The sequence below is a fragment of the Symphodus melops genome (genome assembly GCF_947650265.1).
Source record: "Symphodus melops genome assembly, chromosome: 3".
Taxonomy (NCBI): domain Eukaryota; kingdom Metazoa; phylum Chordata; class Actinopteri; order Labriformes; family Labridae; genus Symphodus; species Symphodus melops.
The window spans coordinates 19,109,839-19,128,962 of NC_136693.1; the positions used below are offsets into that span (position 1 = coordinate 19,109,839).

The 19,124-nt window shown below is 41.2% G+C and overlaps 2 protein-coding genes across 2 annotated transcripts in view; both read left to right on the forward strand.

Annotated features, from left to right (window-relative positions):
* Positions 1-2,316: 2,316 nt before the first annotated feature.
* abhd17c (abhydrolase domain containing 17C, depalmitoylase) lies at positions 2,317-12,283 on the forward strand. The gene is made up of 3 exons (XM_079340043.1): positions 2,317-3,196; positions 4,638-4,817; positions 8,844-12,283. Exons 1-3 carry the CDS (start codon positions 2,712-2,714, stop codon positions 9,061-9,063), a joined length of 885 nt encoding a protein of 294 aa, XP_079196169.1. The 5' UTR covers positions 2,317-2,711; the 3' UTR covers positions 9,064-12,283.
* A 5,672-nt stretch (positions 12,284-17,955) lies between these two features.
* cemip (cell migration inducing hyaluronidase 1) overlaps positions 17,956-19,124 on the forward strand; it is an 89,502-nt gene continuing 88,333 nt past the window's right edge. The window contains exon 1 of the mRNA XM_079340424.1: positions 17,956-18,122. The gene's annotated coding sequence lies outside the window, so the exon portion shown is untranslated. The remainder of the gene's footprint in view (positions 18,123-19,124) is intronic.

The following is a 19,124-nucleotide window of genomic DNA, read 5'->3' on the forward strand; positions in this document are numbered from 1 at the left end:
TGTTGCAGGCCTTCCAATATAACTTCTCCTGTAACATTTTATCTTCAAACTGTTTTTCAGGGAACAAATTTTCCTCTGAGGACAGTTTGTTTATAGAGTTATGAACATATACCACAGAATATGTACATTTGTCAAACATTGACATTTCTCTACCAAAACTACATAATGCACTTTTAATCACTTGTATTTGTGGCAGAAACTTAAAGCACAACCAGGCATGTTGAACAGCCATCTCATCCTAATCTTAGTAAACGTTTTAACAACACAAACTGGAGGATTTATCCCAGTGAAAAAAAAACTGGATTACTTGAGCAATCTGATTAAATTATTTTTTTTAACAACACAATTTCAAGATTTGATTCAATCCTATAGCTTTAATCTAATTGGATACACCTGAACTGGGCTCTGGAGTGCTGTACTTTTTTAACAGAAGACGAGACTTGTGAACACCAGCATTCCACACATTTTACAATATACTTTAATATACTATGCATTTCTTGCTTCATTTCATCTTTCCACACAGCTTCCATAAATCAACATTTTTTTAAAAATAGTACGTGTCAAAGCTCAATTCTGGATGCTCTTGGCATCTTTCCTTCTTGGCCCAGACTGTTCTCTAGTCTGGACTCACAAACTACTAAGTGATTTAAAAATAATTTCCCCACATTCCTTCCTGACATGACATGCACTTTGATTAGCCTCTTGAATTCCACGCTGACATTGGCTAAGCTCTGCAGCATTTGTGATTGATTGCCAAAGGGTGGAAAGGAACATTTAATTCTCAGGATGTCTTAGTTTTGCATAAACATGTTGCTGTTGTCTGGATCCACTCCACATTTCCTGCTTGATTGTTGTGTGCGTGCATATTTATGTGTCTGTTTGTGTAAAATATAATGTCTGTTATATCCTTACCTTGTCAAGTTACCTGTATAAAAATTAATAGCTATACTCAATCTGAACATCTTCAAATCTTTATTGTAGAACAATATCTAGCATGGTGCAACAGCAGCCTGATTAGTGGCAACAGCATAGATGTATCCCAAGTCCAAACAGCGGCTCAGTTGGTGGATTTGGTTGTCACCCAAGACAAGCAGACATGCACTGTAAGGTCTGGAGTTTGAGCCACAGCTTCTGCAGCAACATGTAGGCTGTGATTTTAAGTAACAACAAACCAGCACCCCACATAGAGAACCACACACAACAAAAAAGTGACACAAGCCTCACCATTGTTGACCATTATTTCCTGTCAGCATTTCATCAGTTTTTTACTACCACCATTGTGTTTTCATACATTCCCTGTACAAGATCTATAAATGATAACTTAAGATATGACCACATTTTCCCCTCCCCGCCTGGGTCTATGCAGCCTCCATCACCATCTGTCAATAAATTTAGCATTTTGCATTCTTATTTTTAAAAGTCATCTTTTCCATCATGTAAATTCCTTTGACAACGAATTTCCAAGTCCACAAAAATATGTCAAATTTGGCTGGCCTAGGCCTCCCATATCTTTTGATAGACTTATCATGGGTCTCTTATTCTGCCATTAACATTTAGAAATATGTTAGGATAGTCCAAAACTAGCTCGACAGTAACCTACTGTATATATTATTGCCAAGGAAAACACAAAATTGGAAGGATAGACTGTTTCTGTATTTTTATTTAGATATGCAAGTCTTCTCTCACCATCCCTCGGCCTCTATGATCTTTTCACATCGATTAAAATAATCATTATGTTTTATATGTCATTCCAAAATAAACTGGTGTTAAAGGAAACCCTTAAATCTGTGTATATTTAAGGATTCTACTCCAGTTGCCTCAAAGATGAACTTTTTCCCTAATAAAATGATTACATTGATTACATTTACAGTATAGGGCTTTGTTTCTGTAACATCCCCAACACCAAAGAAAAGAGGCCCAACTCTAGGTGTAAACTCATTTTCAAGCACATCTTTTTAACCTGATCGTGGTACCTTTTTAGTTGCATTGAGCCTAATATCCTCTTCTTTTTGATTGATTTTATTTTGGTTTTTCCACTGACCTAACAACATTTATTTTCATTTCCTCATGAATCATGTTTTGTTTTGTGTGTAACTTCCCCACTGAGTGGACGTGCACACCAAAAACATATTTGTTTTGCTTAGTGCAACAGTTACTAACCTTTATTTATTTATTTATTTATTACCGTTGTTTGTTCAACCTCCTTTTCATTGCTCTTTTGGCCTATATTCTGTGGAGATGTCAATGTCATGTCCCCATCAGAATTTATTTTTTAAGAACTGAAGTACTTCTGACTGAGAAGGGAGGCAGCAATGTGCCGCAAGGCATCTGGCGGAAATACATAAGAACAAGAAGAAGAAGAACCGGAAGTCCAATTTGCCTCCTTTGGCCGTTGTCATTTCTTCCTTCAGAGGGTAACTCTTTAGGAGTAGTAAGTGATGTATTTCAAGGGTGCAATTTTTCTACCATGCCCAATCGCTGTGCCGAGCTGTAAACTATCATTAATGTTCAATTTTGTTGAAGGAAATCTCTGACTTATATGAGGTCCGAGCTTGTTTGCCGCTACCTAGCACACAGCTAGCGGGTTAGCTGCAGAGCCACCTGCTACTAAGACTGTTCTTCACGGATTTATTTGGAAATGAATGGGACTTAAATTCAGAAGAATAACTTTTATTTCAAAATAATTAATCACTGGGTTGCACTGCTATTCAATGCCCGAAGAAGGACCCAGGATGAATGGATTTTCTCTCGGTGAACTCTGCTGGCTGTTCTGTTGTCCACCCTGTCCCAGCCGCATAGCGGCCAAGCTAGCCTTCCTCCCCCCGGAGCCCACATACTCACTGCACACCGATGCTAACGGGGTGACTAGCTTACATTTAACAGAGCGGGCAGACTGGCAATACTCACAGCGTGAACTTGACGCAGTTGAAGTTATAAGCACCAGAAGCAGCCGAGGAAATCGAGTAGGATGCATGTTTGTGCGTTGCGCTCCGAACAGTCGGTACACTCTCCTGTTCTCTCACGGTAACGCCGTGGATCTGGGACAGATGTGCAGTTTCTACATCGGCCTCGGCTCCAGAATCAACTGTAACGTGTTCTCCTACGATTACTCAGGATACGGAGTCAGCTCTGGAAAACCTTCTGAGAAAAATCTGTATGCAGACATCGAGGCAGCCTGGCAGGTGCTCAAGAACAAGTGAGTAGGAACTATCAGACATCAGTGGATCATGTGATGATAAATATAAAGATCGAGTAATCGTGTGTTGTTTTTTTTTGCCCTGGCCTGGAGTTAATATATACAAAACATTGCATGTTCTTCTGTGTGTCAGATGTACACTGTGCAAGAGCTAAACCTCGCCCTGTTAAACTAGGTCCATCCTAATTTTGTTTCTGATACCTGAACAATAAATACTTTTTAAATTGAGTAGGTCCTTGTTTTTTTGGGTGCGCCATCTGGTGAGGTATGTTGCGGAGAAGTGGGAAACTTTTGAGCAATATGTATATGCGATTTTTATGAAGTAAATGTTGATGCGTTCTCCCAATGTTAAAGGACGTATGTGCAACCTGCTGCTTCACCTGCTGTCTTAGTTGGAAAGGAAGTCTGTGATCCACCTGTAGGTGGAGTCAACAGCATCAACAGTTCAGACTTGTACACCTGCTCAGGTTTCTTTTTGAATATCGTTTTAAATTAAACATTTCAAATATATATATATATATATATAGTAATTATGCTAACCAAAAGAGTCTCCAATAAATAAAGTATTTGGGTAATCAGTATAGCCTATATATAAAATTATGCATTTTAACATTGACAAACAACATTCACAAACATTGACACCTTTTGGTGTATTGAGCTAACACTTTTTTGGGCACTTATTAAACCTAAAAATCACATATTGGACAAGATAGTTTAACTCAGAACTATTAACGTTTCCCTCACAAAATCACATTCTGCTGCAATACATTAGCTGACGGCCCTTGTTATGGCTTTGGTCCTTTCAGAACTACCTGTGGAGACGCACTGATCGTACCTGATCAGTTGAGACAGCTGCAGGTGTCTAATTACTGAAAGAATAAGTGTTACTCATAAATCTTTATTGAACGTTTTGATGAATAGCTTCTTTGGGTTCTCTGACAAATTAGTCATCTCCGACGGTTTCCATGATGGCTTGCAAGAGCTGTGCGTGTAGTGAGGCAATGATGGAGAGTGTTGGGTGACTCATCTGAAATGACACATCTCGCTACCTTAGTTGGCTTCAGGGTCTGGATGAACTCCTCCGCATTTGATATGTCTGACCAGTGAAGGTGCTTATCTTTCTGACCTCGGGTGACAGTAGTGCAGCTGTGACCGCTGGCTGTTGCTCAAGGAAGCGTTTCGAACATATCATACGCACTATTCTGCACTGTTTAATCTTGTTGGTATGTCTGTCACCAATCTGTGTATGGGGAGCTCTGGTAGTTTTTGTGGCAGAACCTATGGCATGCTGGGAGGGCGCCAGAAACATCGCCCATCTTTCACCATCATAATCACAATATGTAAATCGATTGTTGCACCACATGACATTTGCTGCCATAAATATTTACTTTTAAACACAATGTGAATTAATTGCTGTCCATATTTTGTTGTTGTTTTACAGGTATGGGGTAACACCTGAGAACATCATCCTGTATGGTCAGAGCATTGGCACTGTTCCAACCATCGACCTGGCTTCTCGCTATGAGTGTGCTGCTGTCATTCTCCATTCACCGCTCATGTCAGGGCTACGGGTGGCCTTCCCGAATACAAGGAAGACTTACTGCTTTGATGCCTTCCCCAGGTGAGGGTTGACCCACAACATCAACAGACAAGACAAGCATTGCATGCAAGAGAAAATACATAACGCAACTAAAAGACAACACAACTTTCAGACAAACGGGTCATGAAGCTTGGATTTTTTTTGTTGTTGTCATGCACAGTAACTTTGTTTCAGACGCTACATCTCTGTTCACTCTCTTATCACACAAGGATCAGCTAGTGGTATTTGTACATATATAAGCCGCACTTGATTATAAGCCGCAGGTGTCCACATTGTAACAAAGCGATTTACACAGAAAGACGTGACACAAAAACATTGTTTTAACTTTTAATTAAATACGTAGGCTACCGGCTACATCCGCAAATACACCTGGTCAATGTGGTCACCTCATCAAGTGCGGCTTATATATGTACAAATACATTTATTTACTTATTTTTTGCCGGTGCGGCTTATATCCAGGTGCGCTCAATAGTCCGAAATTTACGGTACAAAATAAAAAACGTGTTGGTTTTCTTAGCGAAGGAAGAAAAGAGACTCAGGATTAAATTGAACAAACCACAGGGTTTAATAAAGCAAGGAAATACAATGCAGATAACAAGGGTTTATTGTTATTGCAGGTCAGCTACCAAAACCAGAGCATGGACCACGAATGTCAAAAGTCAGAGGATTGTATAGTTGCAGTAAGGTGCCTCCTCTTGAATGTTGGTGTGCTGTTTTAGCAGAAGTGGTGTGACGCTCGTGTGTTAGTTTCTGATAAACAAAGTGTCCTTGAAAGGTTGCACATTGAGAACACACAGTACAGAGTCAGTGCAGCAAGATTAGAGCATGAAAGGAGAGGTACATTGGCCAAATAAAAGTAATTTGATAAAGGGTTATATGCCTTCATTATCTCGAACAAACGTCAGAGGACCGTACTACTGTACACTTATGAAATCACTGGTGCAGAAATCAGAATTAAACTAAGACAAAAACCATAATGCCACCAGTTTACTTTAAAGGAGGATGTTTTGGCACTTCTTCGTTAGTTTGTAACCTTCCTGCTGCAGCAATCTCACGATATGTACTTTCTGACCTTCATTCACAAGTTCCTCCTTTTCTGGTTTTCGGCGTGATCCAGCACTGGAAACCTTTGCTCTGCCACCTCATTGTTTGCATTTTCATTCACCAGCTGCTTTGCATTGACTGTTTATGGTTGAATGTGGGCGTGTACAAGGCGGAACATGGGGGTCGTAATTTATAAAGGGAACTTTGGGTGCGTACAAATAGTTCTATTAATTCTGTATTATTTTGTGCACATGCCATTTCCGGGTTTTTGCTGCACATACATTTTTAGAATGGATTCTACGCACTGTTTTATAAATGAGACCCCTGGATTCTATTATTTTGGGATTTTCCCCCACTCTTCCTTGCAAAAGGCTTCTAGTTCTGCAATATTCTTGGCTCGTCTCATGTTGCATGCACAGCTCTTTTAAGATCTACCCACAGCTTTTCAATAACGTTTAAGTCTGGAGACTGTAAGACTGTAAGCTTGCATTTCTTCAGGTAGTCCGTGGTGGATTTTGAAGTATGTTTAGGATCATTACCCTGTAGTAAAAGCCATCTTCTTTGCAGCTTCAGCCTTTCTACAGATGCTGTGATATTTGCTGGTATTTAATGGAATCCATTCTTCCCTCCACCCAAGCAATGCTTCCTGTCCCGCTGGCTGCAACACAACCCCGAAGCATGATGGATCCACCGCCCCCATATTTGACAGTTGGTTGTTAGGTGTTCTTTCCATGAAGTGCTGCTCCTTTTTTCCTCCAAACATACCTTTGCTTATTGTGGCCAAATAGTTTTAGTTTAACCTCATCAGTCCACAGCACTTGTTTCCAAAAGTCATCAGGCTTCTGTAGATGCTCTGTTGCGTATTATTGGCGTTGTCTTTTATGATGTGCTCACGGGTAAGGTCTTCTGCAGACTCTTCCATGAAGGTCGTGTTTGTTCAAGTGTCACCGCACAGTGGAAGGGTGCACCACCAATCCTAAGTCTGCTAAATCTTCCTGCAGGTCTTTGGAAGTCAAATGTTTTCTTTTACCTTTCTAACCAGCCTACGAGCTGTTCTCTCTGACAGTTTCTTTGGTCTTCCAGAACTCATCTTGACCTCCACAGTTCCCCTCACCTGCCATCTCTTAATTAGACCTCACCCGGTGGAAACTGCAAGCTGAAAACACTTTGCTGTCTTCTTGTAGGCCTCCCGGCATTGTGGGCATCAATAACTTTCATTCTTCCTTACAGCTTCTTAGTAGCACGAGTGCTTGCGAAATTGGCACCAGGTGGCGCTCCTTAATGACAATTGCTGAAACACACTTCAGGACTAACGAGCTGAGCTCATAAAAAGAATCGGACACTTTGGGTGCATTTGGATTGTCCCTCCTATCTACTTTCACTATCCACTTTACCTTAACCCTGTGAAAACGTCACGGGGTTAAGGAAAGGTGTTAGGAGAATTCAAAAAGGACTTGTCATAATAATGTGACGGCGGCGGAGGTTAGTGACGCGAGTCTGCCGTGGTGGAACTACAGTTTACAGAAAATGGACTACAACATCTAAAAATGTTTCCCCTTGTGCCTTCTTACCGGTGACATAATCCTAAAAACCACGAGGTGTGAGAAGGTGTAAAAAGAAATGAAATGAATACAAAGGCTGTAAATAATTAAGTCAAATCAATGTGCAGATATTCTCCACATTTCTCCTCTGACAGATTGTTAGTTTTTTTTGAACGCTCGGATATGGGTCGGATGCGCGAGTCGCTTTAAAAGTTGCGGCCGCAATGAATCATGGGGCGGCACTTTCTTATCACCTTTTGTAAAGGATGGTCCAGTGTTTCCTATGCTGAAGGAGGTTATAAAGGAAGCAATGAGCCACCTTTCCTTAACTTTTAGAGAATGATGTCTGATAGTTCCTTTATTCGAACGGCTCCTATCATGGCACTTAACTGCTTCTGGGGTTAAGGAAAAAAGGCTCGTGAAAGTGGATGGGAGGGACAATCTGAACGCACCCTGTGAACCTCTCAGGGTGCCCCGACTTTTGCATATGCAAAAAATAATGTTTTTTATTTTTGTGATTTTGTTAAATTTATAAAATGTAACTGTGCATTGTTTCCTAATAATACTGCCCTTTTTCCCAGAGACTGTGACTTTTCGTGTGTGTACACATACATATGTAATGAATGTATATACATATATATGTGTGCAGTTGACCTGGTCTTGCTCTGTCCATATAGTGCTGGGCTGCAGCAGACGCTGAAGGCGTGCTCCCAGTATGGCCTTGATCATGACGTAAAATATAATGCTAAGAAAAGCCATAGAATGATAGTTAGAAGTGCTGAGGACAGGAAATTCACTTTCCTGACCTTTTATTTGTCAGACAGCCCTCTTGACGTGTGTGAAGAGGTTAAATACCAAGGTCATGTGATATCTGATGACTGGACAGATGACAAAGACCTCGACCGACAGCGCTGTAAATTCTATTCTCAAGCTAACATGCTTATAAGGAAGTTTGCTATGTGGTCTGACTCTGTGACATGCTCCTTGTTGAGAAAACAAGGAGCACCACTATAACTATATAACACCACTATATACTGCTCAATTGTGGTCTAAGAAATAGAGCATGCAGAGGCTTTAGGTAGCATACAATGATGCAATGAGGTTGCTGCTTCAGGTCCCTAGGTGGCATAGTGCCAGTCAATTATTTGTGTCCACCAGAGTGCCTACCTGTGAGGCACTCCTTAAGACAATTGATGTTTAGCTTTATGACAAGTCAGAGAATCAAATAATTGAAGCCCTAGTCGGCCCTCTGCTGTTGCAGATTCACTTCTAGGTTAAGAAGGCATTGGTGCAATTGCCTGTATGTCGTATAGGCTAATATGTGATTTCCTATGTATTTTGTATCTCCTTTTTATACTACTTATGTATGTGTATGATATAGACCTTTGTCTGCAATAAAGCTTTATATATGTATGGATTCAAACAAGTTACTTAATATCTCTTGACTCTTTCCCTTTCTTAGTATAGACAAGGTGTCCAAGGTTGCCTCCCCAGTGTTGGTGATCCATGGTACAGAGGACGAGGTGATTGACTTCTCTCATGGCCTGGCAATGTACGAGCGCTGCCCCCGTGCTGTGGAGCCTCTCTGGGTTGAGGGGGCGGGACACAACGACATTGAACTGTATGCCCAGTATCTTGAGAGACTCAAGCAGTTTATCTCCTTTGAGCTTCCTACCTCCTGAGTGGACCTCAGCTCTCAGGTCTGGGTTCATCTACAAAATCTTATGAAGCCATCTCATAATCATCTCCGAAGTTCCTCTCTAAGCATTCAGGCATGACTAGAGTAAACTGACCTCTTGATTTCAACTGTCATTAGAGACATTTAAAGATAAGAATATGAAGTTGACTGACAGAGGTGATTTAAGATTGTTGAAGTGCAGCTGTGGAAAGGACCAGTTTGGACAGAAGCATGAAGGCTTTACATGTAGCGTCCCTCAAACTTGGCTGGTTCTCTTTGTGCATACAGTTTACCTGTGAACCCCAGCCTGAAGTTTGCACTGCAGTGTTTGAGTGTTCCCACTCAGTCTTCATACATTGACATCCTCATTTTCTTAGTCTTCTATCTTTTTTTTTTCTTCCAACATATAACCTTCAATTTATTTTTGACTGAGACTTGTTTCATCATTGTTTTAGGTTTTTTTTTCTAATCAGTTGAAAAGCTATCAAAATGCTTTTTGTGATGCAGATGATTCTTTTGCCCCGTTCACTTTAAGTTACCATTCAGGGTTCATTTAAGATTTGCATTTAAATGTGCAGATATTCAGGACAGTTTTTTTTCTGTTTGATACGTCTATGTTGATGTCATTGGTTATTAGCATTCCATGTTTTTAAATGCAAAAATGTTTTTTTTTGTAGTGGGTTTCAAATTAAGTGCACTCCTTCACATCTCTGAATTGCAGCTGTAATCCTTGCAGCCCTGATGCATGTTTCTCTCTCATTCAGGGAGCTGAAGGGCTGAAAACTTGCTACTAACGAGAATCCTTTCATGATTTCAAAACAAACTGTTCAGGAAGAAAATTATTCAGAATGCAGATATTACTAATTTTAAAAAATGCCAATTTTCAAAATGTGCTTGTCTGATCCAAACTATTACACATTTAACAGAGCGATAAAGAGCAGATTTATCTTTAAAGTGAGAAATGAATTGCATTGTGATAGCTTCTAATTCTTTATCGAACGTCATCATTTATTGACATGATTGGTAAACGCCTCAGCAGAAGGATTAGGTGATGTTAACCAAAAATGCTATTTAAGTAAAGCCTGGTGTATACAGATTTTGTCTTGCGTCCTTGATAGAAGCAGCTTTTCTGATGTTTGTATTTGAGCTGTATATGAGACAACTCAAATCCAGAGCTCACTTCATCTCTGTCCCAATTTAACTCACACAGGGTGAGCACATATATCGTGGGCTTTGTATGACTTTTGTACCATGGTGAAGTATATGCCAGGCTTTAGATAGATTGTATATCTGAGTTCCCTACAAATGGGCTCCAGGGCTTCATGTTTGTCATATCTGTAAAAAAAAATAAAAAAAAATGGTGCTGACGAACATGGAATGGGGCTTCGATGTTAAATCTCCATCAACAGATTGGGGCTGCAACCAGAGCTAACCCTTGTTATCTCAGCTTCGGTTCTTAAAGACTTCTTCAGTGTTTGTTTACAGAGAATAAGAGTTCTCAGGGGATAAAACAGATCAAATATAACATAACATTTTCCTGCAGGATAATGCTCCGCGCTTTTAGGTGTTGTATTGTCTCCAAGTATTTGTTATTGGCTGGATTTGTTTTGTTCACAACTCTCCCTTAAGAAGATATAAGGACCTACTCAACTTTATATATATATTAAAAAAAATGTTTTATTTGGCGAATGTGTACATAATCTGTATTTCTTAATCCTAAATCAAGCCAAGAAATATTTACAAAATAATTTAGCAGTTCATCTCAACATTCCACCAATTTGTGAGGCTTTTGTTGAAAATGTCATTCTGTTCCATAGCCCACACTTGAGTTATGTTTTTCATTATGCTTTGGCATTCAATTCTATTTTGTGGTATTATATCTGTGACTTGTGCCACAACAACTTAAACATTTGCCACTAAGTAATGCAACAAGAAGTCACCAAATATTGCTCACACAAACACTTGGATAAAAGAGAGAGAAGCAGGTATCAGGGCTGTGTTTTGGTTACTGCAGATCATATGATAGTAAGACTTAACTGCTGATTTTAAACCGCAACAGACTTGAATCAGTGCCGTGAAATATTGCTAGGGAGTATTGTTTCTTAGCTGTAGGTGGACATGATGTTATTGGTTAGAGTATTTACTGAATTTATCAGTTATTTTGTTTTAGAAATAAAGCCTTATGTTTACAGACATTTCACAGTCCTGCAGACAACAGCAGGGCCCTTGTGTTCCTCAGGAGGACTGATAACTGCTGCTATGCTTTAGATGAATCAATCAGTCAATCACTGTGACACCCAGACAGCCTGGGGGAAACTAAAATGACAGCAAATTACTACCAAATTTAGCCTGACCACGACCATGCCTTTTTTTGTAATGTGTTTCTGCCTGCAGTGGCCAGGGATGCTTGATTTTACTAACTGTTGTCTGGAAGAGTAGTTGTTGTCCCAATGCAAACTCCAAGGGTGTATGTAAGAACCACGAAGGCAGATAAGATGTTGTTGAACTATGGAACACATCAGATCTCCTGTAATAGTTGAACATTTCAAGTTGACTTATCTGTGTCTTTTTCTCCTGCTAATAACTTAATACTTGACACAAATTATTTAAACTCAAAAACTGAAGTATATATATAAATTGTGTAGCGCTTGTTGCTGAAACACTTGAAGGATCGTGTTTGAGGGACATTTGCTCAGCAACTTGCAGTGTTGTTTGATTGATCAGTGTATTGCTGTGAAGTGATAATGATGTCTGTTGGTCATTGATGTTTTCTGATTATAACTATTGTTGGGCTTATGTTATTTAAACAGCAAGCCTTCGATCATCGCTTACATTTTCACTGGCTACTCTTTTTAAAGGAAATGAAGACCCTTCTTCAATGTTGATTATTGTTTTGCTACTGACATTTGTACACAAATTTCCGGTCTAAATGTTGATAGGTTTACACTGTCTCCAAAGCTGGTTTGTATTATAAATTTTTGTAATGGTATAACTCCACAGCTTCTCTATACATATAAGCTTATACACAGGGTGGTCGTTGTGTCATTGATTTTAATCACTGAAATTGCCATATACAAATAAAGGCAAATGAAGCTTGTGGAATTGGACTTTGTTCATGTGTAAAACTTAACTTAAGCCAACATGTCATTAAATGGATTGCTTTTTTTTTTTTTTTTTCGAAGGTGGAAATTTCATGGTAACATGGAATAAAGGGTGCATGGAAATGTGTCTGTCCATTTTTTTCCTGCGTTAAAGAGTTACAATCTTACACTAGTGTAATGCTTATGTTATGCTTTATTTTAAAATGAGCAGGGGTCTGTCTTAAAGAGATTTCTGCTTGTCAGTCTGGATAACTTGAAACCATATTAGGTAGTGAAAGTAAAGAGTTTAATATTATGGACAGTTCATCAGTCAATTTTAAAGACGTAGCCTAAAAATCTGTTTTTGAATTATTGATTAAACATTTTGTGTATGGGCGCCTTACAGTAGAGTTAAAAAACCACCAACACGAACTACATAAAACAATAAGCAACAGTAAGGAATGGTGAATTTTGAGCTGTGATTTGAAGGTGGGGAGAGAGTTAATGTCAGAATCATGAAACACGTGACATGATGGAAAACAATGGTTGTTTGGGCAGGCCATCCTCATCGTGGGGGGGTTGGTTGTTTGGGCAGGCCATCCTCATCGTGGGGGGGTTGGTTGTTTGGGCAGGCCATCCTCATCAACAGCTCAGGAGCTCCTGAGGCAGTAATATGATATGAAAGCTGAGAGAGAGAGGAAGAAAGAGATAAGAGTTTAAGACGCCAGTATTCTAGGCCTATAGCGGCATAACTATGAGCAGGTCGATACCAAAGCCAGCCCTAACTATAAGATTTATTTTGAAAAGGAAAGTTTTAACTTTCAGTTCTGTGTAGCACAGTTTCTTGCGCTCATAGGCCTCTTCTGTTAAATTCTCCCATGGGACTGTGAGCTCTGTGATGGGGACCAGAGTACCACGTTTGGCCTAAGGGTAGCGGATACCATCTCAGGTGGAAAGATTAGTTGCTGGCCAATATTGACTTACATCTTCCAGTCCCGGGCCATGGCTAGTTGGCCAACTTCTGGTTTAGTAGGGGGGATGGTTGGGCTTTTTCTGTCTTTCTTGGATGAAGGTTGGGGCCGTGATGGAGTTGGTTGCTCTCAGGGGCAAGGAGTTTGTTGTCATCCTCTTGTTCTCAAGAGCTGCACCCAGATCCTTGAGGACGAGGTTGTGCCTCCAGGTGTAGCGTCCTTGAGTGAGGCTGGTCTTACAACTGGTCAGGATGTGCTTGATAGTTGCTGGATTTGGGCAGAGGGCACAGGTCGCATCCTCGCCATACCATTAGTGGAGATGGGAGAACATCAGAGATGGCTCTGATGATGAAGCTGATGTTGCTTGCTTCCATTTCCCTCCAGCTGAGCTTTCTCCTTTCCAGGCCTTCCCACCTCATCCATTGCCCCTGCTTTACAAGAGAGACAGCCTTTGCTGTTCTGTCTGCCTCCTCCTGACAACCGACCTCGTCGACCACCATTTTCCTCCTCTCTGATGTTGAGGCCTTATGCCAAGTTGGCTTACTTGCTGTAAGGCCAGAGCCTCCTCTTCCTATTGGACATGCCCTACAATATCACTGTGCCTCAGGGCTGACGTAGCATGATGCATCACTTCAGATGGTATCCATTTCCGTCCAGTCAACAGGGTGGAGCAGCGTTGCTGATGATTTGGTCTCTGGAGACCTTTAAAGTCATCTGAAGTCTTACTTTAGAGCACTTGTACTCTTCAGTGAGGCTTGTGATCGGCAGTTAAAGGACCCCTTTGCCATAGAGGCTGATGATAGTTATACAGCGTGGGAAGCCAAGCCATTTCTTCACTTATGATGTCATGGTTCGCTCCATCTTCTCTACAGTCATTACTGGGAGCTCATAGCTCGCTTGAGCTTCCCTGGTAGAAGGGTCTTGTTGATGTTTTCCAGACTGTTGGTGATGTTCTGTCATATTTGTTGCACTTGGTCCTTGTCCCTGGGGCTTGTGCTGTTCCCAGGCTTTTGACAGGTTGCTTGGACACTGTCGGTATCAGATCATCACCGATGAAGAACTTTACGTTTTGAAGTTGTCCTTTGACTATAGAGATACTTTGTGACTTTTTCGGCTTGAATTTCATCCAGGCCCATTTGATGCTCTCCTGCAATTTTCCAAGTAGCCGCCTGGTGCATGCTGCAGTAGTCGTCAGAGTGGTCATGTCATCCATGTATGCTCGCATAGGTGGAAGGCTGATCCCGTTTTTAATTCGCTCATCCCCACTACCCTTTTTGAGGCCCTGATGATGACCTCCATGGCCATTGTATAGGCCAGGGGGGTAAGTGTACAGCCTGACATGATGCCAACTTCTACGCTTTGCCATGATGTTGTGAAGTCAGCTGTTGTGAAGCACAGTTGCAGGTCTTTGAAGTAGGCTTTTACTAGACTAGTGACAGATGATGGAACATGGGACATATAGGACATCCCAACATATGGGAAACTGATTTGAAGGCATCAGCCAAGTCAAGGAAGATGACATGGTGTGCTACAAGCAACCAGAGAACCCAGGAATGCCAGCCTTCTGTATGGATGTATCAACATGCTTGTTCTTCTCCAGGTAGGTGGACAACCTCTGAGCTATCATGCTGAAGAAGATTTTCCCCTCAATATTGAGAAGGCAGATTGGGCGGAATTGACTTATGTCTGTTGCATCCTTCTCCTCGGGAATTAGCAACCCTCCAGCCCTTCACCATGCCTAGGTAGTATTCCCTTCTGCCATACTATTCTTGTGAGCCTCCAAAGATAGCGTAGCACATCTGGTGCATTCTTGTAGAGCTTATACGGTACTCCATTCGACCCAGGGCTGATGCAGATCTTGCACACCATACTGTACACTCTACTTCCATCCATTTTGGAGCACCAGTCTCTAGGTCAAATTCAGGAGGTTAAATAGGCGGGATGTCATGTGGGATAACTATCTGTTAGTGCCTTTTCATGTCATGGTGGACCCTCTCATTCACCAGGGTTAACTCCAACACATGGCAACTGAGCTGTGGGGCTATAAGCAAACCCACACCAGCCAGTCGCCTCTCACCGCGGGCTACTCCAGAGAAGTGAAGTGTCCAGCCATAGGGTTTCCGAGCCCAAGCCGTGCGTGGAGGTGAGCCTATATCTAGCCGGTACCTCTCAACCTCCCGCACAAGCTCAGGCTCCTTCCCCCCCAGTGAGGTGACATTCCATGTCCCAACAGTCAGAAGCTGTGTCCAGGGATCGGGTTGCCGAGGCCCCTGCCGTCGACTGCCACCCGATCCACACTGCACCTGACCTATACGGTTTCCTCTGTGGGAGGTGAGTCCACAGGAGGACGGGCCCGCATCGTCGGTTTCTGGCTGATGCTTTGCAGTGATGCTCAGGTGATGTTCCAATGGAGGCATCCACAGCTGAAAACTGGAATTAGACTTAGTTCACTTATGGTAAAAAAAAAAAAAATGTTGAGTATGTAAATGTCTGTTCATAACACATAGGTCTGGTGAGTTATTATCTTTGACATTTTGTGAACTAAGTACAGAATAGTAGAGTATAAATCAAACCATTACGGTTCTTAGAAAGAATTTGGGCACAGATGGGGACATTCTGCTTCCAATGATGTAAAATGTTATCAATCTGCAAAAACTTGTGAAAACAAAAAATGTTTTAAAGTCTTCAGTCTCTACATCAGAGGCCTCCTAAAACAACATCAAGAAGGTGAAAATATTTTTATTTTTCTATATATGAGTCTGATGACAAACTGTAACATGGCACCTTTCTGTCCATCACTTCAGCTACAAGCCCCTGCACACACACACACACACACACACACACACACACACACACACACACACACACACACCTACACACACACACACACACACACACACATACACCTACACACACACACACACACCTACACACACACACACACACACACACACACACACACACACACACACACACACACACACCTACACCTACACCTACACCTACACCTACACACACACACACACACACACATACACCTACACACACACACACACACACACACACACCTACACACACACACACACACACACACACACACACACACACACACACACACACACACAGAAAAAGGTGGAGCAGATATTGACACTGCCCTCTGGCAGCCACAGTCAATTCAACAAATCCCCAAAAATGTACTGTTAGTTTAGGTTTATATGTCAGCACTCTCTAGCAGCCAAAGTGGTTTTGAGTTTGTCGGACTGGTGCCAAGGTGGAATTCAGGTGATTATTATAGAACAACAGATTTCATGGAAAGGGGACGATCAAAGAACTGTCCTACAAAGCAAATTCACCCATACAAGGCCATTTAAGGGAATGGTTATTGGGTAGTACACAAGTTGAAGTCTCATTATGACCATGAACTGCTTGGAGCAGGTGTGCATCATTAGTTACAATGGCAACTCACCCCATTAAGAATGAATCTACAGTTCTGTCATAGGTCTTGCTTTGCAGTTTTACAAAATATTTACTGATTGTCCAGATTTACTACTAAGCATCTTTGTTTGGATACAACCAGAGAATACAGTAACAATGTAAGCACGAAAAAAAGAAAATGGCTTCTAAAGATTAAAATCAATATCTAGTTTGGCCTCTTTCTAAACTAAGCATATCGTTAGCTTTTCTGGGAAGACATGAAAATGCAAACCCATGTTTCATTGAGACAGCAAGCACTCATTCTTTCATCTCTTCAACTCTGTTTCTAAAGTATTGTTTATAATTTGGATCCAAAAAATTTAAACTGTGTTTCTCATTCCATAACACTCTTATTCCAAAATTCTTGTTTCCATTGAGATTTCTTCAGTTTCTTTGGACTGTATAAAGGTCAACCTGGCATTCCAATGAAGCTGCCAGATAATGGGCCTTTTCTGGTGTCAAGTAAGAACTCTGAGAAACTTCTCATCATATTTTTTCTTAGATTTTTGGGGGGCTGCTTTTGTACCTTTATTTGAGAGACAGGATAGTTTATAGAGGAAATCAGGGAGGGAGAGAAAGTAACAACACGTGGTAAAGAAGCTACAGGTCAGGTTGGATCCTGTGCTGCCCACTTAGAGGACTGTTGCCTCTGTACATGGGGCACTAAACTAACCCCTCATCCAACAGCACTCCACTTTCCTTCCTTTTTGTCCTGGACCTCTGCTGATTCTTGATTTTTCTTTGAATACCACTCCTTGATTATCCGATTTGTTTGCTGGATTCCCTTTGAGTGGCTTTTGTCCTTCAAATTCGATGATATTATGGATTTATAATGGAATGGTTGAATGTTTGTTTTACACCAAAACAGCAAATGTAATGTTGGCCTAAGACTTGAAAGCCAGTGGTTAAATCACAAGTAAACCCCTGTCAGATAACCCAAAATCTTAACAGGCTTAAGAGTGCATGGGTAAACAAATAGAAGACAAAAACTTGATACTTTCAAAGAGTGTGGTGTAGTCCTTAAGAAGCTGTAAAGGTTGTAAATGTGACAAAGACAAAAACTTTATGTATATATAAATAAAGGTCAACTCGATTTATATTATTCCCTATTCTTCAACAACATTTGAATTTAGAAGACGAAATATATAATAAAACAATAAATGAAACCATATATGTAAAAATATTCCCTTCATAACTCTTATATTCTAATAATATGTTTAGATTTTTTTTTTTTGTCTATTCTTGTTTTTACATCAGTCAACTCAAATAACACGCAAGCACGCAAGCACACAGGCACACACACACACACACACACACACACACACACACACACACACACACACACGGTGGGCGTGTTTATGCTCCAGCTGGAGTAGATAGAGGCGGCGCTGCACTGAACGCTTCGGACAGGAATCAGCCGTGTCTCTGTGCGCAGACACCCGTTGATATATAATCAGCGCTCCGCGCCATCAATGCACATCTCTGAGCTACGCACCCCACAAGCTCTGGGATAGACGTGGACTTCATGCTACAGCACGGTAGGTGTCTGTTGGTTCATAGTGGGTGTGTCGTACGTGTGTTGATACTGTTGTGCATCCTAACCGGGTATCTCAGACTGTAAATTGTGTTTTCCAGCACAGGTGTGCTGGAAAACACCCGTGATTGGTAATGCAGAAAAGCGCGGGCGGTGGGTGCTGGAGATTGGGTGGGGTGGGGTGGGGTGGGGGGGGGGGGAAGTAGACTCTGCTTGATTTTGTGAGGATGGAAAAGTGTCGCCCCTGGATGATCCGGTCAGCGTGTGGGTGCGAGTGTTCCACGCACACCAAGAGACCTGTCACGACTTCACTGACATAGTCTTCTCCTTTCTAGTGCGCGAGACAGACTCTTCTCCCTTTCCAAGACACGGTGGACTTAAAGCTCAAACGAAAAGCTGAAGTGGATGTGTATATGCTAAGGCATATTTTCTTTTAATGCATGATCTTTTTTAGGAGCGCTGTCACACTCTGCAGTGAACAAGTACTGGTGTTGTGTCCTGACTCACCTCAAGATGTTGCTAAAACTCTGACTTTTAAATGAAATAAGCCACGTGTAAAGACTGATGTGCATATGCACAAGAGGTTGGGATTTAAACAAATACAAAGCAAAGTCTACTGACATCGGTTCAGATTGGAACGTTTTCCCTCTTTTACCACCGATTTCAGCTGCAGTTGGAGGTTTCCTTCTCCTCTATGAATGGAGCGCACTGTTTGGCGGTACTAGTCCGATATGCTGCTGTTTGGCTCCAGAAGAAATAAACTAACTCTGAGGCAACGCCAGTGAGTTACGCTGGGCAAAATTTCAACTGGTGCCCTTTGTTGTTCTGCAAATTCCACAACCAATCACAATATTCATACACTTGGGAAAATGGGCATAGATATTATTTAGTTGTACAGAAAATACATTTGACCAAAAATTAATAAATTGGTAAAATACATATTTTTCATAAATTTCATTTAAATTTTAATGATCACTTCCCACCTCATCCATTGCCCCTTCTCAAG

Bases quoted from the DNA above. Each gene is read 5' to 3' on its own strand.
- abhd17c (XM_079340043.1), top strand. From the start codon at position 2,712: ATGCCCGAAGAAGGACCCAGGATGAATGGATTTTCTCTCGGTGAACTC. The intron at 3,197-4,637 runs GTGAGTAGGAAC...GTTGTTTTACAG, and splicing joins TGGCAGGTGCTCAAGAACAA to GTATGGGGTAACACCTGAGA. The intron at 4,818-8,843 runs GTGAGGGTTGAC...TCCCTTTCTTAG, and splicing joins TGCTTTGATGCCTTCCCCAG to TATAGACAAGGTGTCCAAGG.